Source organism: Pithys albifrons, chromosome 2 (genome assembly GCF_047495875.1).
Source record: "Pithys albifrons albifrons isolate INPA30051 chromosome 2, PitAlb_v1, whole genome shotgun sequence".
NCBI classification, from domain to species: domain Eukaryota; kingdom Metazoa; phylum Chordata; class Aves; order Passeriformes; family Thamnophilidae; genus Pithys; species Pithys albifrons.
The window spans coordinates 114,261,200-114,283,424 of record NC_092459.1 but is presented as its reverse complement, the minus strand read 5'-3'; the positions used below and the strand labels follow the sequence as shown (position 1 = coordinate 114,283,424).

Genomic DNA, 22,225 nt, shown 5'->3' with positions numbered 1-22,225 from the left:
CAGTTTCTGCCTGTTCTATTTGCCTGTTATCAAGTAAAACACATTCTTTGTGGTCACTTCTGACCCTTCTGTGAGAAGCTTTGTGGGGTTTCCACTGGTGGTTTCATATAAAACATCCTGGAAAAAATAGGGAAATGTGGTAAAATGTGGCCTCTACTTGTAGAGTTTGTTCATCAGTACCTGGGGAAGGGTGGTGAGGGTTTGGAGTCTGGTTTAAGTGGATAAACTGGACACACAGCTGGGCCAGGAGAGATGTGCCTGAAAACCTGTGTCCCTCTACACATCACTTTGCATGTTTAATCCTGCAGTTCTCAACCAGGAGCTTGGGCTCACAAATAGCAGTAGTGGAGAAAAAAATCATCAAACATAACCTAAAATATCACAACTGTCATCATGAGGCTGCCAGAGCTGACCACAAACATACAAATATGACCTTCTAGCAAGTTCCTGTTTATTTGCAGTGTCCCTCACCGAGTGTCTTTCAGTGGGCTCAGCTCTCACACAGGTGCTAATTTGGAGTGTCTCATGTCATCATCCCTGTCCTCAGTCACAGCCAGCTTGGCTCTGGCTGGGGGAGGGATTTCTGAGGGTGACAAGCTCCAAGGAAAATCACATGAGTAAAACACCCAATCTGAGGTGCCCATGGATTGAAATCACAGTAGGTGATCTCCCTACCCACATCCTTTACCCAGATTCTCCTTGTTCTCCTAAACAGATTTGTCTTCTCTCATTGCTGGCTTTCAAACCAGCATATTGGTGATGAAAAAGTCCCAAACCACCTTGTTTTTCTGATCTTTGTCTGTTTACTTGCCATAAATTGAAAAGTTTCTTTGAAGATGTTGACAAAAATAGCAGTTCCTTAATGCATGTAATTATGGAAAAAGCATCCCTTTTTTTAAGTCTGTGATGCTTTTTTCCCTTCCCTCTTCCAACTAGTTTGCTTTTACCCAGTAACAGCACTTGTTGGTGTATTCTGGAGGCGGCCTGGCCTGCTCAATCACACACTGGGTTTGTAACAATAATGTTATTATATGTGAAACTTTATTCAGGAAGAAACAAGACACTTGTTAAGAGATTGCTTAGGCTGCAAAATTAGTCACTTAGAAGGTAGGAGATGCTGGACTAAACTTCTTTTCACTTTATGCACTTTGAGAATAATATGAATATGTTCTCTGTGATTTTTAATGTTCTTTATGTGCATATGGAGGTTTTCCAGTAGTTTGCCCAAATTTGGCTGTAATTTCACAGGTCTGATAGAGACAACTCGACTGCTGAAATGCAGAGGGTATTTCTGCAGGCAGGAAGGGATTTTATCTCCCTACATGCAAGAAGCAGTTGGTATTTTGGAGCATGCATGGAAAGTTTTCCAAAGCATTTTGACTCCCATTCATGTGAAATGTGCCTTATTTGAGGGAATTGGTGAGATCTCCTTGGCTGCTACATTAAGAATAATAACAACCAACCCAGCCCAGCCCAGGCAATCACCCAGCAGGATTATTTCATGATGCCTGGTTCAAGTTTGGAAGAGAAATGCAGGGCTGCCATCCAGGTTGTGTAGGGGAGAGCACTGGAAAAGCAACACAGTTTCTTTGGTAACATAAAATATGAATGATTCAAACCACTGTGCCTGGGTGTTAAATACCCTTCAGACTTGCAGGCTGGTTGTGCCATGAAAATTGTCCTTGAGATGTTTCCAAAATGCAGAGATTGGGGGATCCACAGGGTATTTGTTTCCTCATCTTCTTTTGCATATCCTTGTCAGGATCGAGCGCTTTGATACTTTTATTCAAGTCAAGTTTCAGTCACCTTCAAGCAGAGAAACTTTTGAGAAGCCAGAGAAGTGTTGGTGTGCTGCTGCTGCTGCTGCTGGGGGAAAGGTACTCAGGATAATTATGCTCCAGAGAACAGAACTGAGAACATTTCTGGGGGAGAAAGCAGCAGAATGCAGTCAAACGAGCTGCTAAAAAAGGAAACCTCATTAGACAGCAGGGCTAACCTTGGGTTTGCTGCTTGGCTTTTCATTCCCCACACCAGAAGAAAATATAAACAGGAAAGAGCAAAGAGTGCTCTGATAGGAGAGAAAAACATCCTTTTGTGTCTGTGCTGTCAACAAGTGGAGACAAGACACAATTAGCCAAAACCAGACCCACTTTGTGACGGCCCCAAACTGTTGGCAGTGACCAAAGGCAGAGCTGGGAGTGTGCTGAGTTGGTGCTGAGCACAACCAGCTCTCAGCACCCTCGGGGGCAGTTCCTGTTAGTGGCAGTGTGTGTGTTCTTCAGGTGGCTTAAAATTAAGATCTCATGATCCATCTTTTTAAGTCACCAAGTGTTTTGCTGGATTATGCCCTGGTGGTGCTTGGTGGTGCTTTGTGTGTGTGCCCTTTGTGCTCAGAGCAGCAGAGGGGAGCTGGAATCGAGGCTGGAGTGAGGTGGAGGGCAGAATATTTTGGGAAACGTGGCTTGGCAAGGATTCAAGGTCTTCCAACAAGTTGCTGTTGACTTCATCTCTGCTGTGTTTGCAGGATGACCCCTATTTCCTCATTGGGTGTAAATTCCAATTTCAAGCACAGCTGCCAAGACTAAAAGAATTTGAGCCATGCACATGCAAATACTGTCATAAAAATAATTTCCCAGATACCTAGAGACTTGTAAAATAATGATGAAGAATATTATGCATTCAGATTATTAGTAGATGAACGTAAATTAAATCTGTAGAGATTCACCCACTGATCATTCTTTTTTTTTTGCTTTGATTTTTAAAATGCATTTATCCATAAACCCTGGGAGCATGCAAAAATAATAATGATTACAGATTGTAAAGAATAAATTAGCAAGAAATTCTCACTCCCCTCTAATTAATTCCTTAATGAATCCCGAACAAATACCCGTGTTCTCAACTCGTATTTACAAGGTAGGCAGCAAATGGAGGTAACAAGGGACTTCAGAGTGTGGCAGCAGGGGAAGGACAGGGGGCTGCAGGATGGAGTGAGGGCACAGTGGAGACCTGCCAAACTGGCCATTTGCCAATTAGTATGTAATGAATTATTCTCTGACCTAACCAGTGGTAACTTTATACATAAAGCTGCCCAGTGCTTGGAGTGCTGAGAACTCAAGGATTTAGCTGTGAATAAATGCAATTCCTTTGGGTCACTGCTGTAGAAACAGATTTTCTGTGTCCTACAGTTAGGGATGCTGTTTATTGCATGTATTATTTTAATACTCAGAAACACATCACACTCCATTTTAAAAGTGAAAAGAAAAACAGTCCTAATTTTGCCCATACTTATTAGAATCTATATAGCTCACTTCTTATTTCTTTCTAGACTGAATAGCTCTTTCTCCTCTCAGCTGATTATACAATACACATATTTATAGACAATGATCATCCCCCTCTTAGCCTTCCTTTGCAATGTGATGAAAGCCAAGCTCTTTTAGTCTTCTCTACTAAGAGCCAGTTCTGTAACCACTTCTGAAATCTTCTCTGCAGCTCCTTTGAGTTAAATTCACCTCCAGCTCCTGGTGACCAGAGTTTTGGATAATGTGTCAATTCTCGCTCATGTAATTAATCAAAATTCAGGCAGAGATCATCTTCAAAGCTTCCTGTGCCAAGAAAAAATAAATTACCAGCTTAGTTAGAGATGATCTGGCTGGCAAACCCGTGCAGTCACTTTTGTTGTTGTTGTCTTACCTTCTCATTATTACACTCCTTTCTTCATCTGATCTAAAGCTTTGCCAGTCAGACTGATAAGCCTGCAGCTGCTGGGGCCCTTTCTCTTCCTTTCCCTTTTCTGAACTGCAGATGTCTGAGATTTCCTTCAGCCTCCAGGGTTTGTGAGTGCTCAGCTCTTGTTGTTAGTGCTCGAACACCATGGCATAGCTGGAGTCTCCAGCTGGAATTGTGCCTGGACTGTGGGTTTTCCAGTTCAGTAACATGTGCCAGGGCAGTTGCTGGAGGAGCTGGCAGGGATATCCATTCTGCTTCTGTACAGTTCCCATTGCTTATCCTTGTCCATCCATGGAGTCCCAGGTGTGTGAGCAGGGCAGGTATTGCTGTGTTGGGCCTTAACCTTAAACCTCTGTGTGTTATGGAGAGTGCACAGCAACTTCAAGCTCCCAATATCTCAGTTTTGTTAAATTTACAGATACAAATGTTTTTAATATAAGGAAGCCCAAAGTTCTGTGCTGTTGACATAAATATTCAGTCTGCAAAGCCCTCCACAAAATACAGCTAATCAGAAAGAAACAGTGGAGTTGGGCAAACCATTCCAGAACAGTGGAGTTCTGCCAAAAACACCCTCACCTGCTGAAGTGGGTTCTAAACCAGTAAATGCAGAGTCATACATTAGCTGGTATTCTTTTAGATGCAACCAATTTATGATGTGTGAATAGAAAAAGAACTGTTACAGGAGTTCAAAGGACTTCATCTTGTTCAGTGTTGGAAAAACCTCCTGTTGCTGGGCTGGAGCTGTGCCTTAGGAGGAGCTGCACCCTCAGGTGTGGGGGCAGAGCAGAGGGCAGGGGCTGTACAGCGGCTCTTCCACCTGAGATGGAGGTCTCTGCCCCAGCTGTTCCCTGTTTGGGGCACAGTAATGCACTTCAGTTGCCTCGGGAGAATAAATATGATAGTTGGACTCTGCAGTCTGCCATCCCTTGTCAGTGTGAAATAATGGCACAAGAACATCACCCCCAAAACACAATATGGCCCTTTTTGGGCAGGCATTTGTCATAATTGCAACTATGAGTTTGGATTTGAAAGGAGAAGTTTCTTAATAGAAGTATTGGGGTTTTGGTTGTTGTTTTTTGTTTTGTGGGTTGGTTTGTTTTTTTTAATTCACTGTACTTTTCCATGTGACTCCAAAGCTACTAATTGCCAGGTTATGCTCAGTTACATGAATAAAAATCAGTCAAGTACCATTATAAGAACTACCTACAGTATACTTTTGTATTTTCTTTGGAAGCAGGTCCTCCCCCACCTCCTTTCCTTTCTGAATGTGGCTGCACCTCATCAATCCTCCTCTTCCTCCTGTTGTTTCCCAGTTGTGTGAGTGGGATGAGCAGCAGAGCGAGAGCGATTTCAGCTGAACCAGAGCAATTCCACCCCGGTGCATTCCAGGTGCTCGTGTCCTGCAACTCCCTGTGCCAGCTGCAGGCAAAGAGTTGCTTGGATGAGAAACTGCCAGTTTGAGTGTACTTGTGTTGTCCCTGGAAGGGTCGAGCCAGATGCAGAGGCAGCAGCAGAGTAAGGGGGCAGCATGGTAGTGGATGGGGAATTAGGATATGGAGATACTTCTGCAGCTTTGCCACTGTTTTCCCCTGTCTTGGCAGGGGATTCCTTCACAAACCTATTGCTCATTTCATCTGCTGATTGTAGGCTGTACAGTTAAGAATTGTGGCTTGGTTTTGGGGGGGATATGTACTTGACACTCTGAATAACAGAGGGAATTATTTTTACATTCCAAGCTAAGCTTATACCCTGTTGAGCACTGACAGCTTTGGACTAGAACTGTAAAGCATCACCCATGGTTGGAGTCTTACTGCTATGGAAATTTTCCATTTTTCCAGTGCATTACTTCTACCACCTGAGATAATTGCTGATCATACACTGACTCTATGTGTGTCCTTCATCTGCTTCATGACTATTTCTTTGCATTGTTAAATCTTTGCACCAGGTTCCAGACTGCTTAGCCACAGCATCTGTAAATCCAAGGAAATGAAGTTTTCCTTAATAAAGCAGCAAAGAACTATATGCATAATTGCAGAAGAATTGTTTCGCTTTCATTATTAAAAGGGTACTTAGCATGAAAATTCCCTCATTTTTTCCCTAATAGCCCAATGTTTTATGCTTTATATAAACTGCAGGCTATTTTCCCTGAACTTAGAAAATGTTGCTGTTCTTAGGACTGCAGGGATACACTGAGACTCTGTGTCACTAAAACAGCCAAAACTTTTCCATTCGGGGCTTGCTCTTCCTTAGGAGTGCTTTCAGTAGGGATGTCAGGTAACTTGGCTTGCAGGTTCTTCCTGGAAGTGCCAACAAACCTTGCAAGGTGTTTGGAGCTCATTCCCAGAGCAGGTGAGTCAAGCCATGAACGCTGTTCTTGCCTTGCTGAGGTCCTCCAACTCTTAAGAACATAAAAAAGTTTAGTTCAGGTTCTGATTTGCAGATAACTCATTTTGGGTAGTGAAGAGTCCTTCTGTTCTCATTCTGCTCATGATTTTTTGGAAGCATTTCCATTCCCTGCGATGGTTTTGTTGTGGGTCAGAAATGCTAGTCCAGACCTGGGGAGCTGTGTGGTCAGAGCAGTGTTCTAAACCCTCCTTTTCTTGTTTCCCGACCTGCTGTGCAGTGCAGAAGGAGCCACATCCCTGTTCCTGCTCCCATCCCCATCCCCCCCAGCCTCGGGGGGGGAGTCTCTTGTCTCCGCAGATAACGAGACATGGCAGAAATGCCACCACACCTCCACGGGGAGCTGTCGGGCTGATGGCAAACAGCTACACATTTTTCCTTCCGGACCCTTCTCTCTGGGGATCCGTAAATTCCCTCGGTGTGCTGAAAGGTGCCTGAAGTGGACGGGGCTGCAGCTACGGTGATTTTTTGTCAGAAAAATCACACCTCGGGTGTGAGGCACCGGGTCGGTGATTGCTGGGTCGGAACCACCTCGGGCTGTGTCTGTGCCAGGGCCGGGCCGGGCCGCCCCTCCCGGGCGGAGGCGCCGCCGTGTCGCTGTCGCTGTCGCAGCCTCGGAGCCGCTGCCGGGCAAAGCAGCCCGGGAAAGCTTCCCCGAGAGCTGCCGGAGCCCCAGGGCAGCCTCAGCCGGGCAGGGCACATGGAGCCCAGGCCGGGCCGCAGCCCCAGAGCGGCCCGTGGGGCGGGGGCCGCAGGGGCCGGAGCAGAGGCAGCCCAAGGAAGGCCGTGCGGACACGGGAGCGGCTCTGCCGCGGGGCTCGGGGGGCTCCGGGCTCTGCCTCCTGCTGCCCTCTGCTCGCTGCCTCTGCTGCCCGGCCTGTGCTCCCTGCTCGGGGTGTGGGGAGGGCAGAGCCGGAGGGGTCGGGTGTGCCCGAGTGCTGTGGGGCGGTGTGTGCTGGGCCGGGGCTGGGCGGGGTGTTCGGGCTGGGCTCTGCGGGGCCTCGGCAGCTTCGGCAACGGTCCCTTATTTTCTCCCCTAATTTATCAGTAAAAGTGCCTCTGGGGAACCAGCGTGTGGCGTATTCCTTTGAGGCTCTCTCAAGGTATTAAAGAACCCTATATATGTGTATTTTAAGGTAAAACTCCTGGCTAAACCTGTGACTTTATGGCCCCGGGTCCCGAGTGTTAGAACTGGCCAGAAAGGAAGAGCTTGAAAATAAGCGATTTCGAGTGAAGCAGCGGAGACACCAGAGAGGTTTCTGTGTCTCCTGTCCCTCAGCAGCAGCTGTTCCTCTCACCCAGTGCTTTATCTTGTGTGCCGGGATGGTGGATTCGTTTGGGCTTTGGATTTTGTAACATATGTTTAGAAGGCAGAGAATTCAGAAGCCACTTTACCAAGTTGAAATTTTGCGTGTTTAATTGACCCTTAGGAACTCAGTCGCTACTGTAGAAACAATTAACTGAGCATTTGTTCCCTCCTTGGTGTGCCTTGCTGCTGCTCTGTCCATCCTTGACTGGAGCAGCACCTGCGAGGAGCTGGAAGAGCTCTGGGTGCTTTGGGCTGCTTGGTGAGTTTTAGCATAAATAAAATAATTTTCAGCGGGCCGTTGAAAAGAGTGGATGGGAAGGTAACAAAATGGTTTGAACTTGTGAAGAACAACCATGTGTAGAAAACTTTGCTGTTGCTGAGTTTTACCTTCGCCTTGAGGGTGTGTGTGTGGCTGTGCTGCTGGTTTATTGATGGAGCCCGTGGTTTTGAGGCCTGGTAATTAAATTGTGTGCTGCCAGGAGGAAGACAGAGACAGGTTCCTCAGGGATTGTTTTTCCAGTGGGATGCAGCTCATGAATTATATAATGGGACTTTTGGGGAAGCACAGCACTACCTTAGCTCAGCTCCAATTAAAGTCATTGACAACCTTGCTATTTCTACTTGTAGCTCTTGATGGAGGTCTCTGTTAAATCAGTCTCTCCAGTCCTCCATGGTTTTCTTTTGGGATAAGAAGACAAATTGCTGTGCTTCATTCAATTTATTCTTACTGATAATGGGGGAAAATAGATATGCTTTTAGAAGGGGGAAGATAGAGAACATCCCCCCACTGTACAAGCACCTTTCTGATCTGGCACTGAGTATTCACTCTCACTCAGAGAATTTCATCCTGGAGGTAATCCAAGTGTGGCTGATGGATCAGCACACTGCCAAAAATCTCCAAAACCTGCTTGAGGTGTATTCCATAAGTGGCTGTAAATTGTGGAGTTTGCCTGTGTATTTAATCTGAACCTGTAGGGCCAGATACTTCCTTAGCATAGATTGTAATTTCTTCATAATTCTTCACAGAAAGGGTGATTAGACATTGGAATGGGCTGCCCAAGGGAGGCTGGAGAGTCACTGGCCCTGGAAGTGTTTAAGGAAAGACTGAACATGGCACTCAATGACCTGGTCTGGTTGACAGGCTGGTACTTGATGCTCTCAGAAGTCTTTTCCAACCTAATTGATTCTGTGATTCTGTAATTGTACCCCATCAGATTCACATGCTGATCTCAATATTTTCTTTATAACATGTTGTAAGGATATTAATCACATGGCTTTATTTTAAATAACATTTTTAAAATGAAAAAAAAAGAGTAACAAAGAACTGCATGTGTTTTTCTTCCAGAGATATTCAGTGCTCTTATATTCAGAAAATAATAAAATTGAGTCTTTCTGTATTAAAGAACCATTTAATTATGATTAACTGTTCCCAGCAGAAGCCACTGTTTGAGTCTGTTTAAAGTTTGTTTCAGCAAATGGCCTTTTCTCTTTGAAAACTTTGCCCAGATGTTGCCATCCAGTAGCACTAAATGGTGATCATTTACCAAATTGTCTCAGTTTTCCAGAGTTTATTTTTTTAGCACTGTACCAGGCAAGCTTGGAAGGCAGTCTTGTGTCTTCTGGTGGGCTGACTGGTGTTATTTGGAAGAGTTAGATAAGCTTTCAGGCACAGTTTCTCCTTCAGAGTTGAAATGAGGAGCCACAGGTTTCCCAGCTAAGTGGAAAATGAGTTAACAGAGTTTAATTAGTTGTGCATCTGTTAGACCATGCCCTGAACTGGCAGTGGCTGGGAGCTGGCAGCACACAGAACAGTTCCCATGCTGGGGAAATAAGAATTTCCAACCAGATGGGATGTGGAAATGGAGGTTGAACAGAGCAATACGTGTTGACTCAGCCCCACTGAGCACTGGGAACAATTGTTTTGGTAGGGAAATGTATAAAGGAACCAGCTCTCTGGACCAACTAACCTGTGCAGCTGTTGGGACGCACACCTGATTTCCTGCTCTCCTTGACACAGTTCTGTGGGATTCTGCAGGACAGCTGAGCCTGCTCTCAGCCTGCCCTACTGCCTGTGGTGGCTCTTGGGCTCAGCTCTCCGGTGGGATCAGCCAGGAATTCTGCTCTGTAGCTGGGCTTATGTCACAAGCAAGTTCCCAAGATGCTCTGACTCACTTGGCATCATTTTGGGCAGTTTAAAATAGAAGTGAGCCAGATCCTCAGCTGGTATAAATTGGTGTTACTATATTAAATTCAGGTGGGCCTAATTGTAAGTGCTTGAGGAGTCAGTGAGGGTTGCACAATCTCTTGCCTTTGTGAGTGTGTGCTCACCCCTAACAGTGAGATTGCACAATGCAGCCCTCTCTGAATGCATCTCTGTCTCAGCTGCTAATTGAAAACAAACTTGGTAGGTTTAATAATTCACTTCTCGGGAATTTTTTTATTATAAATTATTGGAGAGATCTCCTGCTTGCATTAAGAGATGTTATTCTAGTGCAAGATGAATAAGTCCCAACAACAATGACTGGGGATCTCTAAACTGGGAAAAGTTGGGCTTGCAGGGGGCTTGGGGGGTGGTTATTTTATTTTTTTTTATTTTTTCCCCAGTTGCTATGGCTTCTGTGCTACCTGCACAGAGGAAGTCATTAGCAGAACTCCAGCTGACTTAGGTGTGGAGGGCTTGGCTATTTTGCTGCATAGGAAACAGGGTGTTTTTCTGGCCAACTGTGTTTTCCCTTTACAGAAATCTGCCCATACTTTGCAATATGAAATTGTGTTTTCTGTCCTTTGTGAGGAAGTTGTTCCCTGTCCTCCTAATTAGTTGTTTGAAAGATGAAAGCAAGTGCCCGGGGGTGAAGGAATTCCAGGAGGTTTTTCTGAACCAAAGAGCTACTAAGAAATGGCACTTGAGGGGTTCTGATTTATGCAAGCCCCACCAAATGCTGCCTGCAGAGGCACTTACATGGATGCAGATCCTGCTCTTGTCCTCTAAATTTGGAGCACAGGCTGCAGCCCCTGTCAGGCTCTTGCTTCTGGAGAACCTGAACATATGGATCAAATGTGCTTATGGAATCTGGACCATTCCTTGCTGATTCCTGAGGGTGCCTGAGACTTTGATCTTCTGTAATTACCACCTAGGAGAGAAATCCCCCAAATTAAATGGTTTTGTCAAATAAGGTTGTAAAGGGTTACAGGGATAGGGTTATAAACCCCACTTTCTGTGTCTGAGATGTAACAGGGCAGAAGGGCCATGGTGAGGATGTTCAGGACCTTTCCTGCCGCTGGTCTTGACCAAGTAGCCCCACCAGACTCCACTCCTCCCTGTTCTTCTTAGACTGTCCTTGCCAGGTCTTGCCTCCTCGTGGTGTCCCATTTTCTGCACCTGCATTGGTGGCTTGAAAGCAGCAGTCAAATCTCCAGACCAACTCTGTACCTCATCCTCCTCCATCCAGGAGGATGCAGAGCTGAGCAGGGTCATTCCAATTCCTTGACTGTCCCTGGGAGTGCTGGTCATTGCTGTTTCCTTTCTTGTGTGTCTTTTTAATGTGTGCTACTCCATTTAAAAGGGTCTTTTTATGTTTGTGTTATGGGAGGTGTGGCTGCACTTCTATAAGTGAACAAATTATTAATTCAGTTTCTTGTTCTTTTCTTAAAAAAGCTAAAATACCAGACCAATCCAACAAAAAGTCCCCATCCCTCCCCCAAAAAACCCAAACACAAACAAAACCCAAAAAACCTGGTGAAATTCACTGTGTGTGGCTCAGCAGCTTTGTCTAACATCTATTTTTCTTCAGCATATTTAATTTCCCTCATGTGTTTGCTGTTGAAGTTTTTATTTTTAGTGCCTGTTAATCCCTTCAGTTGTCAAAATCTGGTTTTTATGACACGGTCTGCATGTGCCTGTAGCTTCTGTAGAACATTTCACAGTGGGCTGGAGACACTTCAGAGTGTGGGTGTTATTTGTTGGGGCAAATACAAGCCTTGGTTGTTGCTCCAAGTGTGATAAACCCACATGTAGCTCTGCCATATTCCATTGTTCTCATTCCTGCCAGGATCTGAATGGCCACATGGATTAACTCAAGCACAGGCCCTCTGGTGGGCCATTGTCCTGTTCAGTTTCAGGTGGCACCTGCTGCCCTACTGAACACGAAGCTGTGTGAGGGGGAAACGTGGCACGGGCTGGATTTCTGAATTCTGATACATCCAGTGCTTGCACTGCTCAAACCTGGCTGGGATCTGTGAATTCTGCTGAAGGAGGAGTGATAGGAATGTGGGAATGTTACTGTAAAACCCAGGGAAAGATTTGTGGCTGGGAAAAACCGGCTCTGCTTTTTTACCATCACAGTTGTTCCCTTTGGGGGGAGGTGCCCACCTCCAGGCCTGGAGACGGAGAGCTGGGGCTCCCTGTCCTCTGCAGTTTTTGGGCTTTTCTTGTGCAGTTGTTTGCCTGAGTAGTGGGAGATCACTCAGACTTTGGGGCATTAAAGGCCTTTCTGCCTTCGGGGTGTTGAGCTTTGCCCCAGCTCCTGGTGCCAGTGTTGGGGCAGGATAAGAATAATGTAGCTGAGACCTGGAAGCAAGACCAGCTTCAAACTGGGCTTGACCATCGGGTTCCCAAACTGTCAGGTGCTCCTGAGCTGGAGCAGGGACAGCTGTAGGCAGGTGTTCAGGGGAAGGGATCAGCTGCCCACTGAGAGGCTCCAGCCCTGTCTGTGTGGCACCTGTGTCCGTGTGGGCTGTTTCCTCAGGAGCTTTTCAAAATAGCACCTTTTATGACCTGTCAATACTCCTTTCTAATCTGATCAAGTTTTGATGCCTTTGTCCTCTTTCAGACAAGGAAAAGCACAAAATAACCATCTCCAAAGTGCAAGTTTCCCCTAAACAGACCAGAAGAAGAGGGGAAAGGTGCTCATGCAAGTTCAGGAAGTGCTGGAACAGTAGGGAGTTGGGATTGCTATGGGGGACAGAGGGGAACGTGATGAATGTACAGTCACATGAAAATTTTTTGGTAGAATTTGTCTTACTTGATGACAAAGGTCTGCAAGAGCTGTGCAGGAGTGGATCTTTTAAAATAGGGGGGGGAAAAAGCGATCCAAAATAATTCATGGCAAGATAACATACCTATAAATTCTCTTTTTTTTTTTTTGCCTTCTTCTAATTTAAAAGACAAGGAGCAGTGGCTTAGTCCAGCACAAGAGATTTCAAATTCCTCACACAGTATTTGCAATTACTTATTTCAGACTACATTTAGTCTGTCATTGAGCCACACTGACACAGGCTATTAGTCCAAGTGCTGGTGTAAATGAGGCAGACAGAATTAAGATGTGCTTTAAGATAGTCAAGTAATGCTAAATCAGGTCAGATGCTCTTGCTGTCCTCCCAGGACAGTTGTGTTGCTCCTGGCAAGGCACAAGTGATGTGTGTGGATGTGTGAGCTTCCCAGGGATCCAGCAGCTCATCCTTCCTCATTCCAAATGCTCACAGCAGGGAAAGGACATCCTTCATGTTACATGTGTGGAGGGGAGGGCAGGGATGTACCCAAGGGCAGCTGAAATTATGTGCCAGTTTTATTCCAAGTGTTGTGTAACCTGTAACTCAAGAGTAACTCATGAACTACGAAATGCTTGTCAGAAGTGCCTGGTTTTTATTGAGCAGCAGTGACTAAAATTGTTGGGACCTGCTGTCTTTGTAGATATAACACTTCTTGGGTTTTAGATGCACTTTTCAAAATGTTCTGGCAATAATGAAGTAGATTTTCTGTAGCAGAGGCAGAGTTCTCTCTTTGTAACGATGCCTTTTTCACACTGTGACTGGCACCAAAATGCTAAAATTCTATTAAAAAGATTAAAACAAAAGCACAGCAGCTGTTGTTTAGTGATCCAGGAAATCAACTTGGCTTCTATATAATCTGTATATCAGAAGAGACCTGCATAGCATTGCCATTGGAATCACTTAAGTGCAGCAGAGCTCCCCTTGAAGCTGCTCCCACATTGGATAGGAATCATTGCAAGCAGTCAAACCCCTGCCAGGTGTGGGAAGTGGGACACTGATAACACAGCAAGACTTTTGAGTGATGTCATAATCATTTGTGTTGCAATTTTTCCTTGCAGGAGACCGAGCTGCTGGATATCAGCCTTGTCAAAGATGCCAGATGTGGAAAACATGCCAGAGCTCCCAAGGTAGGAACTCTTGCTGTGTGCTTCCATGTTACATTGATGACCTAGATAAAAAGGAATGAGAATTACATGCAAGAATTTAAAAAGGGGGGGAAATCCATTAGCTAAGAAGTATTTTGCCTTTTCTTCATTGAACCTGGTTTTTATGAGAAATGTTGTGGTTAGTGTGCCATTGTTGTTGGATTCTGTGTGGAAAATGCTGCTGAAAGCCCTGCTGGCAGTGAGGGAACAAACATCCTGGTTCATCAAGGTGCACTTAGAAGCTCTTGGCTTCCCTGCTGGCAAGGAGCTGGTAGTTGTTTAGGTCCATGTTGTGTTTTGTGCTGATGATTTTCCTCTTTCAGAGCCTCCTGAGGCCAGAAAGGGGTTTTTATTTCTTTTTAACCTGCCATCAGAGATGCCTGGTATCAGCTCCCTGGAGGTTTGCCCTGCTGTGCTCCACACTCCTCTGCTGTCTAAAGACAGTGGATTGTAGATACACGTTCTCTCTGGTGTTTTTGTTTGGACAGACACGACACAGCAGGGAAAAAACCAAAGCACTCAGTTCCAGAACCAAGATAGTGCCTTGGGAAATCACGGGAGCCGTAGGAAAAGAAAGAAATCTCCTTCGGGGTCTGAAAGTATGGCCTTGCTGCTGCTTAGCTGTGGCTGAGCATCCCAAAGGAATGATTCTCCTGCCCTCATCCTGAGGGAGGGAAACTGTGGGTCTGGATGGCTCCTATGGGGCTCCCTTTCCCTTGTCCCCAGCCCTGGGGCCAGGCACAGCCCCACGGGCTCCTCCTCCTCCCGAGGGCAGGAGTTGGTGGTGCAAAATGTTGTTTTTCCATGCCAGAATGCAGTTGTAGTTATCTCTGAACAGACTATTCACATTTGGTTTGCAAAGCTCCCCATGTAGTGCTGGCAGCATTTTAAAGGCTGAGCTATAATTGAAATGCAGCAGAAGTACTTTGTGACATGCACATTAATACCAAATGAGTGCACCATGATTAATGGTTCTATGATGAATAGCAATAAAGTATTAACAATGTCTAGAACGTTATTTTAAAATGCTGCCCGCTTTACAGAGGACATTCGTGTTCTTCTAACAAAATGTTTTGAGCTAAAATTTATGCATAGCTATTGCCTTGGTGACTTTTATTTATGAGGTTACATAAAGGCTGGTTTTGTTATAGCATGTCACAGATCTGACAGCAGTGGCACTAAGTGAAGGGTATGAGAAAATCTGGACTCTTCAGGGTGATGAAACGCAATGAGTGTGAATGGGTTTGCTTTTTGTCACTGATCTTGTGTTGGCAGAAGGCAAACATCACCCAGGCTGGCTGTTGATGGGATCCTGAGAGAAAAACCCATCCTTTTGGGGCCAGTTGTATCAGTTTTGCTTTGATCCTCGTTGAGGGGCTGAGCAGAGGAGTGGGAGGGAGTGTTGCAGGAGCCCCGTGTGCGTGTCACTCCCCCAGAGGGTGTAAAGCTGGCACTGCCAGCAGGAGGGCTCGGCTCTGACTCAAGCAGCAGCAGCAGCTGCCTGTGGTTGCACAGAGGGTTCTGGTAACCCCCTCCAGACTGGCTGTGTAGGGAGGAGACTCACCGAAGGTCCCAGCTTTTCAGAGGCTCTTCTCCACAGCTCTGCTTCCAGGTGGGAGCAAAGCTTGTGGTTGGGAGTGGTTGCTGTGGTGGCCTTGCCAGGCACAAAGGACAACGTGCTGTTGTGCATTAATGCATCCCTCACTGTAAACCAACAAACTGAGGTGATTTTCTCTGTTACCCCACCACCCCTCCTTCTGCCCATAGTTTTGGACAATTTTTATACTGCATTAGGGGACTTCTGCCAGTTTATGCAAATTTTAAAATCTATTTTCAGAGTGCTAAGAGTAGATTTTATTTGTGGGTTGTCATTAAAAAATGAAGTTAATGGGACTCTTTAAAGTTCATTTAATGTATTTCTGATCTACTGCTACCTTTTGATAGAAATAAGTGTCTTTTTAAATAGGCCTTGACTTAAATGAAGAGTGATTCTTTTTTATTTTTACAGTCAACTAAATCTCAGTGTCATTACCATGGTAAGGTTCCAGAACCCACTGTGCTGCTACACAAGACCTCCAGCAAGTGATGATTTTAGAGGACTGCAGGCAGTCCCAGTTACCAAAGAACAAGCTGTTCTCATGCTGCATTCAGTGCACCTTCTGCACAGCCATCAGTATTCTTAATTTCTGAAAAAGAGAAAGAAACACAAAGGGGTTTTCAGTTTCTCTTTTGGCCTTGTTGGTTGAAATTCACTTATCTCAGTATTTCTCTAAAAGTCCAAACACATGTTTTGTGACTGTTGTTGCATGTTTGTGTTACATCACTGTGGATTTCTCATCCACTAGGTCTGACTATTCTCTCCATTCCTGTCTCGGTTTGAGGGGAAAAACCAAAATGTTTTACCCACAAGCAGGGGAGGGGCCTCCTCCTCAATAATCACACCACTCTTTATCAAATTTAAGAAAAGGAATTTTAATACAAGAAGGATAACTGATATATATATATATATATATATATATATGTAAACAGACTAGTGCAACCCACTTCCCCAACACCATAAGAGGAAAAAAAAAACAACAACAAAACCCAGCAGGTTTTCCTCCGGGAGAAAAGGTTATACTTAAGTGTCCTTGTCACAGCCCGCTGGCTGCAGAGTGAGTTTCAGTCCCTCTCCAGCGAAACAGACGAGCAGTGGGCTTTCAGATGGACTCAGTCTCTTTCCCCTGTGTTCCCCGTCCAAGAAGCAGAAAGGTACGAGCAACCAGCAGCAAATCCAAGGCAGGCAGCAGCACGGCAGGAAAAAGTAATCCGAAGTAGGCAGCGGCAAGGCAGCCAGGGAAAACCCCAGCAGTAACCAGCAGGGCAGCCTGCCTCCTTGGAGCCCCCACTCCCCCGTTCCGCCGAGCCAAGACTGAGGAGAATATCCAAAAAAAAAACCAAAAGAGACAAACCTGCCCCCACCCCAGCGATCACAGTTAACTACTTCTTTTGTTAACCGCTGGTCTGGGCAGTTAAGTGGCAGGGGAGAGAATTTACATAATAATCCCAAACTACAACATTATCCACCCCTAAATTCTCTTCCATGCCGATACTCTACATTAAACTTAAATTTTCTTTCAAATAATTAAGTGTTTACAAATACAGTAATATGAGTCGTTTACCCAGAGATAAGTTCCCCTTGAGGTATACATCGTGTCTCTCCATCTTCCTGCATCACCCACCAGGTGGAACCAGATCCTTGAGCAAAGACAACCCCACGAATGGGTTTGCCTTTGCCTGAGGCAGGGTTGATCCAGACTGTTTTCCCTAGCATACCTCTCAGGTGTATTACAGGGACTTTGTCTCCATCTACAGTGTGAAGGGGTTCTGATTGGGCAGGGCCGGCTCGATTGACAGAGCCTCTAGTGTTGACTAGCCATGTAGCCTTTGCTAAGTGTTGATCCCAGTGTTTGAAAGTCCCTCCACCCAACGCCTTCAAAGTGGTTTTCAACAGTCCATTACACCGCTCAACTTTCCCGGCAGCTGGTGCATGGTAGGGGATATGATACACCCACTCAATGCCATGTTCTCTCGCCCAGGTAGCAACTAAGCTGTTTTTGAAATGAGTTCCATTATCTGACTCAATTCGTTCTGGGGTGCCATGTCGCCACAGCACTTGTTTTTCCAGGCCTAGGATGGTGTTCCGAGCAGTGGCGTGAGGCACTGGGTGTGTCTCCAGCCACCCTGTGGTTGCTTCCACCATGGTGAGCACATAGCGCTTGCCTTGGCGGGTCTGTGGCAGTGTGATGTAGTCAACCTGCCAGGCCTCCCCGTACTTATACTTATCCCAGCGCCCACCATACCACAGGGGCTTCACTCTCTTAGCCTGCTTAATGGCAGCACATGTCTCACAGTCGTGGATAACCTGAGAGATAATGTCCATGGTTAAATCCACCCCTCGGTCTCGTGCCCATTTATAAGTGGCATCTCTGCCCTGATGGCCCGAGGCATCATGGGCCCATCGAGCCAAGAACAGCTCTCCCTTGTGCTGCCAGTCCAGATCTGTCTGTGATACTTTCACTTGCGCAGCTCGGTCTGCCTGTTGGTTGTTGAGATGTTCCTCATTGGCCCGATTTTTGGGCACGTGTGCGTCTACGTGGCGGACTCTCACAATCAGCTTCTCTACTCGGGTGGCAATATCTTGCCATATATCGGCAGCCCAGATGGGTTTCCCTCTGCGTTTCCAATTGGTTTTCTTCCATCGGTCTAACCATCCCCAGAGAGCATTGGCCACCATCCATGAGTCGGTGTAGAGGTAAAGCTTTGGCCATTTCTCTCGTTCAGCAATGTCCAGGGCCAACTGCACGGCTTTAAGCTCTGCAAACTGACTCGACCCACCTTCTCCTTCAGTAGCTTCTGCAACTTGTCGTGTGGGACTCCATACAGCTGCTTTCCATTTGCGATTAGTCCCTACAATGCGACAGGAGCCATCGGTGAAGAGGGCGTAGCGTATTTCCTCTTTTGGCAATTGATTGTATGGTGGAGCTTCTTCCGCACGTGTCACCTGCTCTTCCTCTTCATCTGCTAGACCAAAATTTTCACCTTCAGGCCAGTTTGTGATGATTTCCAGGATCCCAGGGCGATTTGATTTTCCTATACGGGCGCGCTGCGTAATCAGGGCAATCCACTTGCTCCAGGTAGCATCAGTGGCATGATGTGTAGAGGCAGCCTGTCCTGACAACATCCACTTCAGCACTGGTAGTCGAGGTGCCAGAAACAGCTGTGCTTCTGTGCCAATCACCTCTGAGGCGACTTGGACTCCTTCATAGGCGGCTAGGATCTCTTTCTCTGTGGGGGTATAGTTGGCTTCAGATCCTCTGTAGCCTCGGCTCCAGAATCCAAGTGGTCGGCCTCGAGTCTCACCAGGCACCTTCTGCCAAAGGCTCCAAGACAGGCCATTATTCCCGGCGGCGGAGTAGAGCATGTTCTGTACGTCTGGTCCTGTCCTGACTGGTCCAAGGGCTACAGCCTGAGCAATCTCATGCTTGATCTGGTCAAAGGCTTGTTGCTGCTCAGGGCCCCAGTGGAAATCATTCTTCTTACGGGTTACCAAGTAGAGAGGGCTTACGATCTGACTGTATGCTGGGATATGCATCCTCCAGAACCCTATGGCACCCAGGAAGGCTTGTGTTTCCTTTTTGCTGGTAGGTGGAGACATTGCTGTGATCTTATTGATGACTTCTGTTGGAATCTGACGGCGTCCATCCTGCCACTTCACTCCCAGGAACTGGATCTCTTGGGCTGGTCCCTTAACCTTACTCCGTTTGATGGCAAAGCCAGCTCCCAAAAGGATCTGGATGATTTTCTCTCCTTTCTGAAAAACCTCTTCTGCTGTGTCCCCCCACACAATGATGTCATCAATGTATTGCAGGTGTTCTGGAGCCTCACCCTTCTCCAGTGCAGTCTGGATCAGTCCATGACAGATGGTGGGACTGTGTTTCCACCCCTGGGGTAGTCGGTTCCAGGTGTACTGCACGCCCCTCCAGGTGAAAGCAAACTGTGGCCTGCACTCTGGTGCCAGAGGAATGGAGAAGAACGCATTAGCAATGTCAATAGTGGCATACCACTTTGCTGCCCTGGACTCCAGTTCATACTGGAGCTCCAGCATGTCCGGCACAGCGGCACTCAGCGGTGGGGTAACTTCATTCAAGCCACGATAGTCCACAGTCAATCTCCATTCTCCATCAGACTTATGCACAGGCCAGATGGGGCTGTTGAAGGGTGAGTGGGTTTTGCTGACCACCCCTTGGCTCTCCAGTTCACGGATCATCTTATGGATGGGGATCACAGCATCACGGTTCGTTCGGTATTGCCGACGGTGCACTGTCGTGGTGGCAATTGGCACTTGCTGTTCCTCAACTTTCAACAGTCCAACAGCAGAAGGACTTTCTGAGAGACCTGGCAATGAGTTCAATTGTTCAATCCCTTCTGTCTGTACAGTGGCTATTCCAAAAGCCCATCTATGCCCCTTTGGGTCCTTAAAATATCCATTCCTGAGGTAGTCAATGCCCAGGATACATGGGGCGGCTGGACCAGTCACAATGGGGTGTTTCTGCCAATCTCTCCCTGTCAAGCTCACTTCAGCTTCTAGCACAGTCAACTCTTGAGATCCCCCTGTCACCCCAGAAATAGAAATAGTTTCTGAGCCCACATGTCCTGATGGCATTAATGTGCATTGAGCGCCAGTATCAACCAAAGCCTTATACTTTTGTGGGTCTGATGTACCAGGCCATCGAATCCACACAGTCCAATAGACACGGTTGTCCCGTGCCTCTACCTGGCTAGAGGCAGGGCCCCTCTAACACTGATCCTGGTCATAGCGGTCAGAACCTTTTCTCGATGAGTACACCTGGGAGGTGCCCTCCTGTGGGTCAGATTCTTGCCCGTGGGAAACTGGGACTGCACTTACTCTCACTGACCTTCTTCCATTCTCCTTCAGTTCTTGTACTCGGGCTGCAAGGGCACGGGTGGGTTTCCCATCCCACCGTCCCATGTCTTCTCCATGTTTGGCCAGGAAGTACCACATCTCAGTTCGTGAGGTCTGTCCACTTCCTCTGGCTGGGGGGCGTCTGGCTCTGACTTCAGAGGTTCTCATTCGCACTGGTGCCACTTGGAGACTTTCCCTAATTTCCTCTCTGATCGCTTTTACCTCTGCAGGCAGCGTCTTGAGACTCTCAACCAATGTCTCTACAGCAGAAATACGGGCCTGCATTGGGCTGTGGGTCATGCTTTCATATATCCGGAGCTTATTTGCTACTGCGCCCACTGTTTCATGGTTCTCTTCCCTATACATGGATGCCAGGAAATCGGTGTATTCAGCTGGCCCCGAGCGTGAAAGGTCCCACCACATATGTGGTGTGCATCTGACCTTGTCAGGGTCATTATTGGCTTGCCCACCTCTTCCAAAAAGCACGTCCATCATTGCCATCTCCCTCAGACGTAAAATTCCTTCTTCCATCGTCTTCCAAGTCTTCCTAATATGATGTTCCTGCAGGATTTCTCTATAAACAAACTTCTCTCTTACACTCGTTAGAAGTCGTGCCCAGAGTGAAAGGGGCTTTGATTCCCTCACGAACACCTGTTCAATAGCCACGTCCTGGGCCAGAGCCCCCAAAAACCTGGCTTCAGCACCATCCAGTTGTAAGGTTTCACCCATAAGGTCCCAAACTCGGATCAACCAAGTCAGGATGGGCTCACCCGGGTGTCGAGCAATGTCTTTCCGCAAACTACGGAGATTATCAAATGACAATGACTCAGTGATGATCTCAGGCTCTGGGTCTGCTTGCTGTGGAGGTGCAGCAGCCCCCTCATCGTCTGCTGGATGGTCTAATTTGGTCTTATATTTCCTTTTCTGAATAGGGGCAACTTCCATAGGCTTGGCCTGTCCTCCTGGTTTAGCCTCATCCTTTTCTCCCTTCACTGTGGCATCAGGGGTTTTATTCTCTCGCTTTTCCCCCTTCACTGGGCTAGGTTTCTGAATGCATTCTGGAAAAACCCTGGCCCTACCTTCAAACATTCTGTAAGCTGCAGGGATACAACCCTGCAGAAAAACCATAAAGAGCAAGATATCTCTGGCATCCAGGGAGAATTTAAACATCTCAAAAGCTGTTGTAGCAGACTTGAATGGGGAATGGACAAAGGGTTGGGAGAAGAGATTCCCCTTTGTTCCTTCCCAAGGGTCCGTACTATTATCACTGAATCCCCAGAGGTAGCAGCTTAGGTTGTGGCAGGAAAACAGCCTGGAGAGCACCACCCACATGACATCCAAAGGCATCGAATTCATGGCACCATAAATCCAGAGTAAGAACTCAATAATAATTGCGGCTATTTGAGTTTTGCTCATTGATTTGTTGATAAGACTTAAACCTGCCGCTCCTTTTGGCATGAATTTGTACCAACAAAAAGCCAATATATTATACAGGATGGTCCTGATGAACTCTAAGCTCAAGACCCACATGGTGCCACAAAATAGCAGTTATCCTTCTTTGTTTACAAGCCCCACACGTTGGGCGCCAAGAAATGTCTCGGTTTGAGGGGAAAAACCAAAATGTTTTACCCACAAGCAGGGGAGGGGCCTCCTCCTCAATAATCACACCACTCTTTATCAAATTTAAGAAAAGGAATTTTAATACAAGAAGGATAACTGCTATATATATATATATATGTAAACAGACTAGTGCAACCCACTTCCCCAACACCATAAGAGGAAAAAAAAAACAACAACAAAACCCAGCAGGTTTTCCTCCGGGAGAAAAGGTTATACTTAAGTGTCCTTGTCACAGCCCGCTGGCTGCAGAGTGAGTTTCAGTCCCTCTCCAGCGAAACAGACGAGCAGTGGGCTTTCAGATGGACTCAGTCTCTTTCCCCTGTGTTCCCCGTCCAAGAAGCAGACAGGTACGAGCAACCAGCAGCAAATCCAAGGCAGGCAGCAGCACGGCAGGAAAAAGTAATCCGAAGTAGGCAGCGGCAAGACAGCCAGGGGAAAACCCCAGCAGTAACCAGCAGGGCAGCCTGCCTCCTTGGAGCCCCCACTCCCCCGTTCCGCCGAGCCAAG

The 22,225-nt window shown here is 46.6% G+C and overlaps 1 protein-coding gene across 5 annotated transcripts in view; it reads left to right on the top strand.

The window, feature by feature from the left end:
- The window catches only part of PLCB1 (phospholipase C beta 1), a 346,939-nt gene that overhangs the window by 81,786 nt on the left and 242,928 nt on the right, over positions 1 to 22,225 (top strand). For all 5 annotated transcript variants that reach the window (XM_071582157.1, XM_071582156.1, XM_071582161.1 and 2 more), the window contains exon 3: positions 13,546 to 13,614. In XM_071582157.1, coding sequence (XP_071438258.1) covers positions 13,546 to 13,614 — 69 coding nt within the window. The remainder of the gene's footprint in view (positions 1 to 13,545; positions 13,615 to 22,225) is intronic.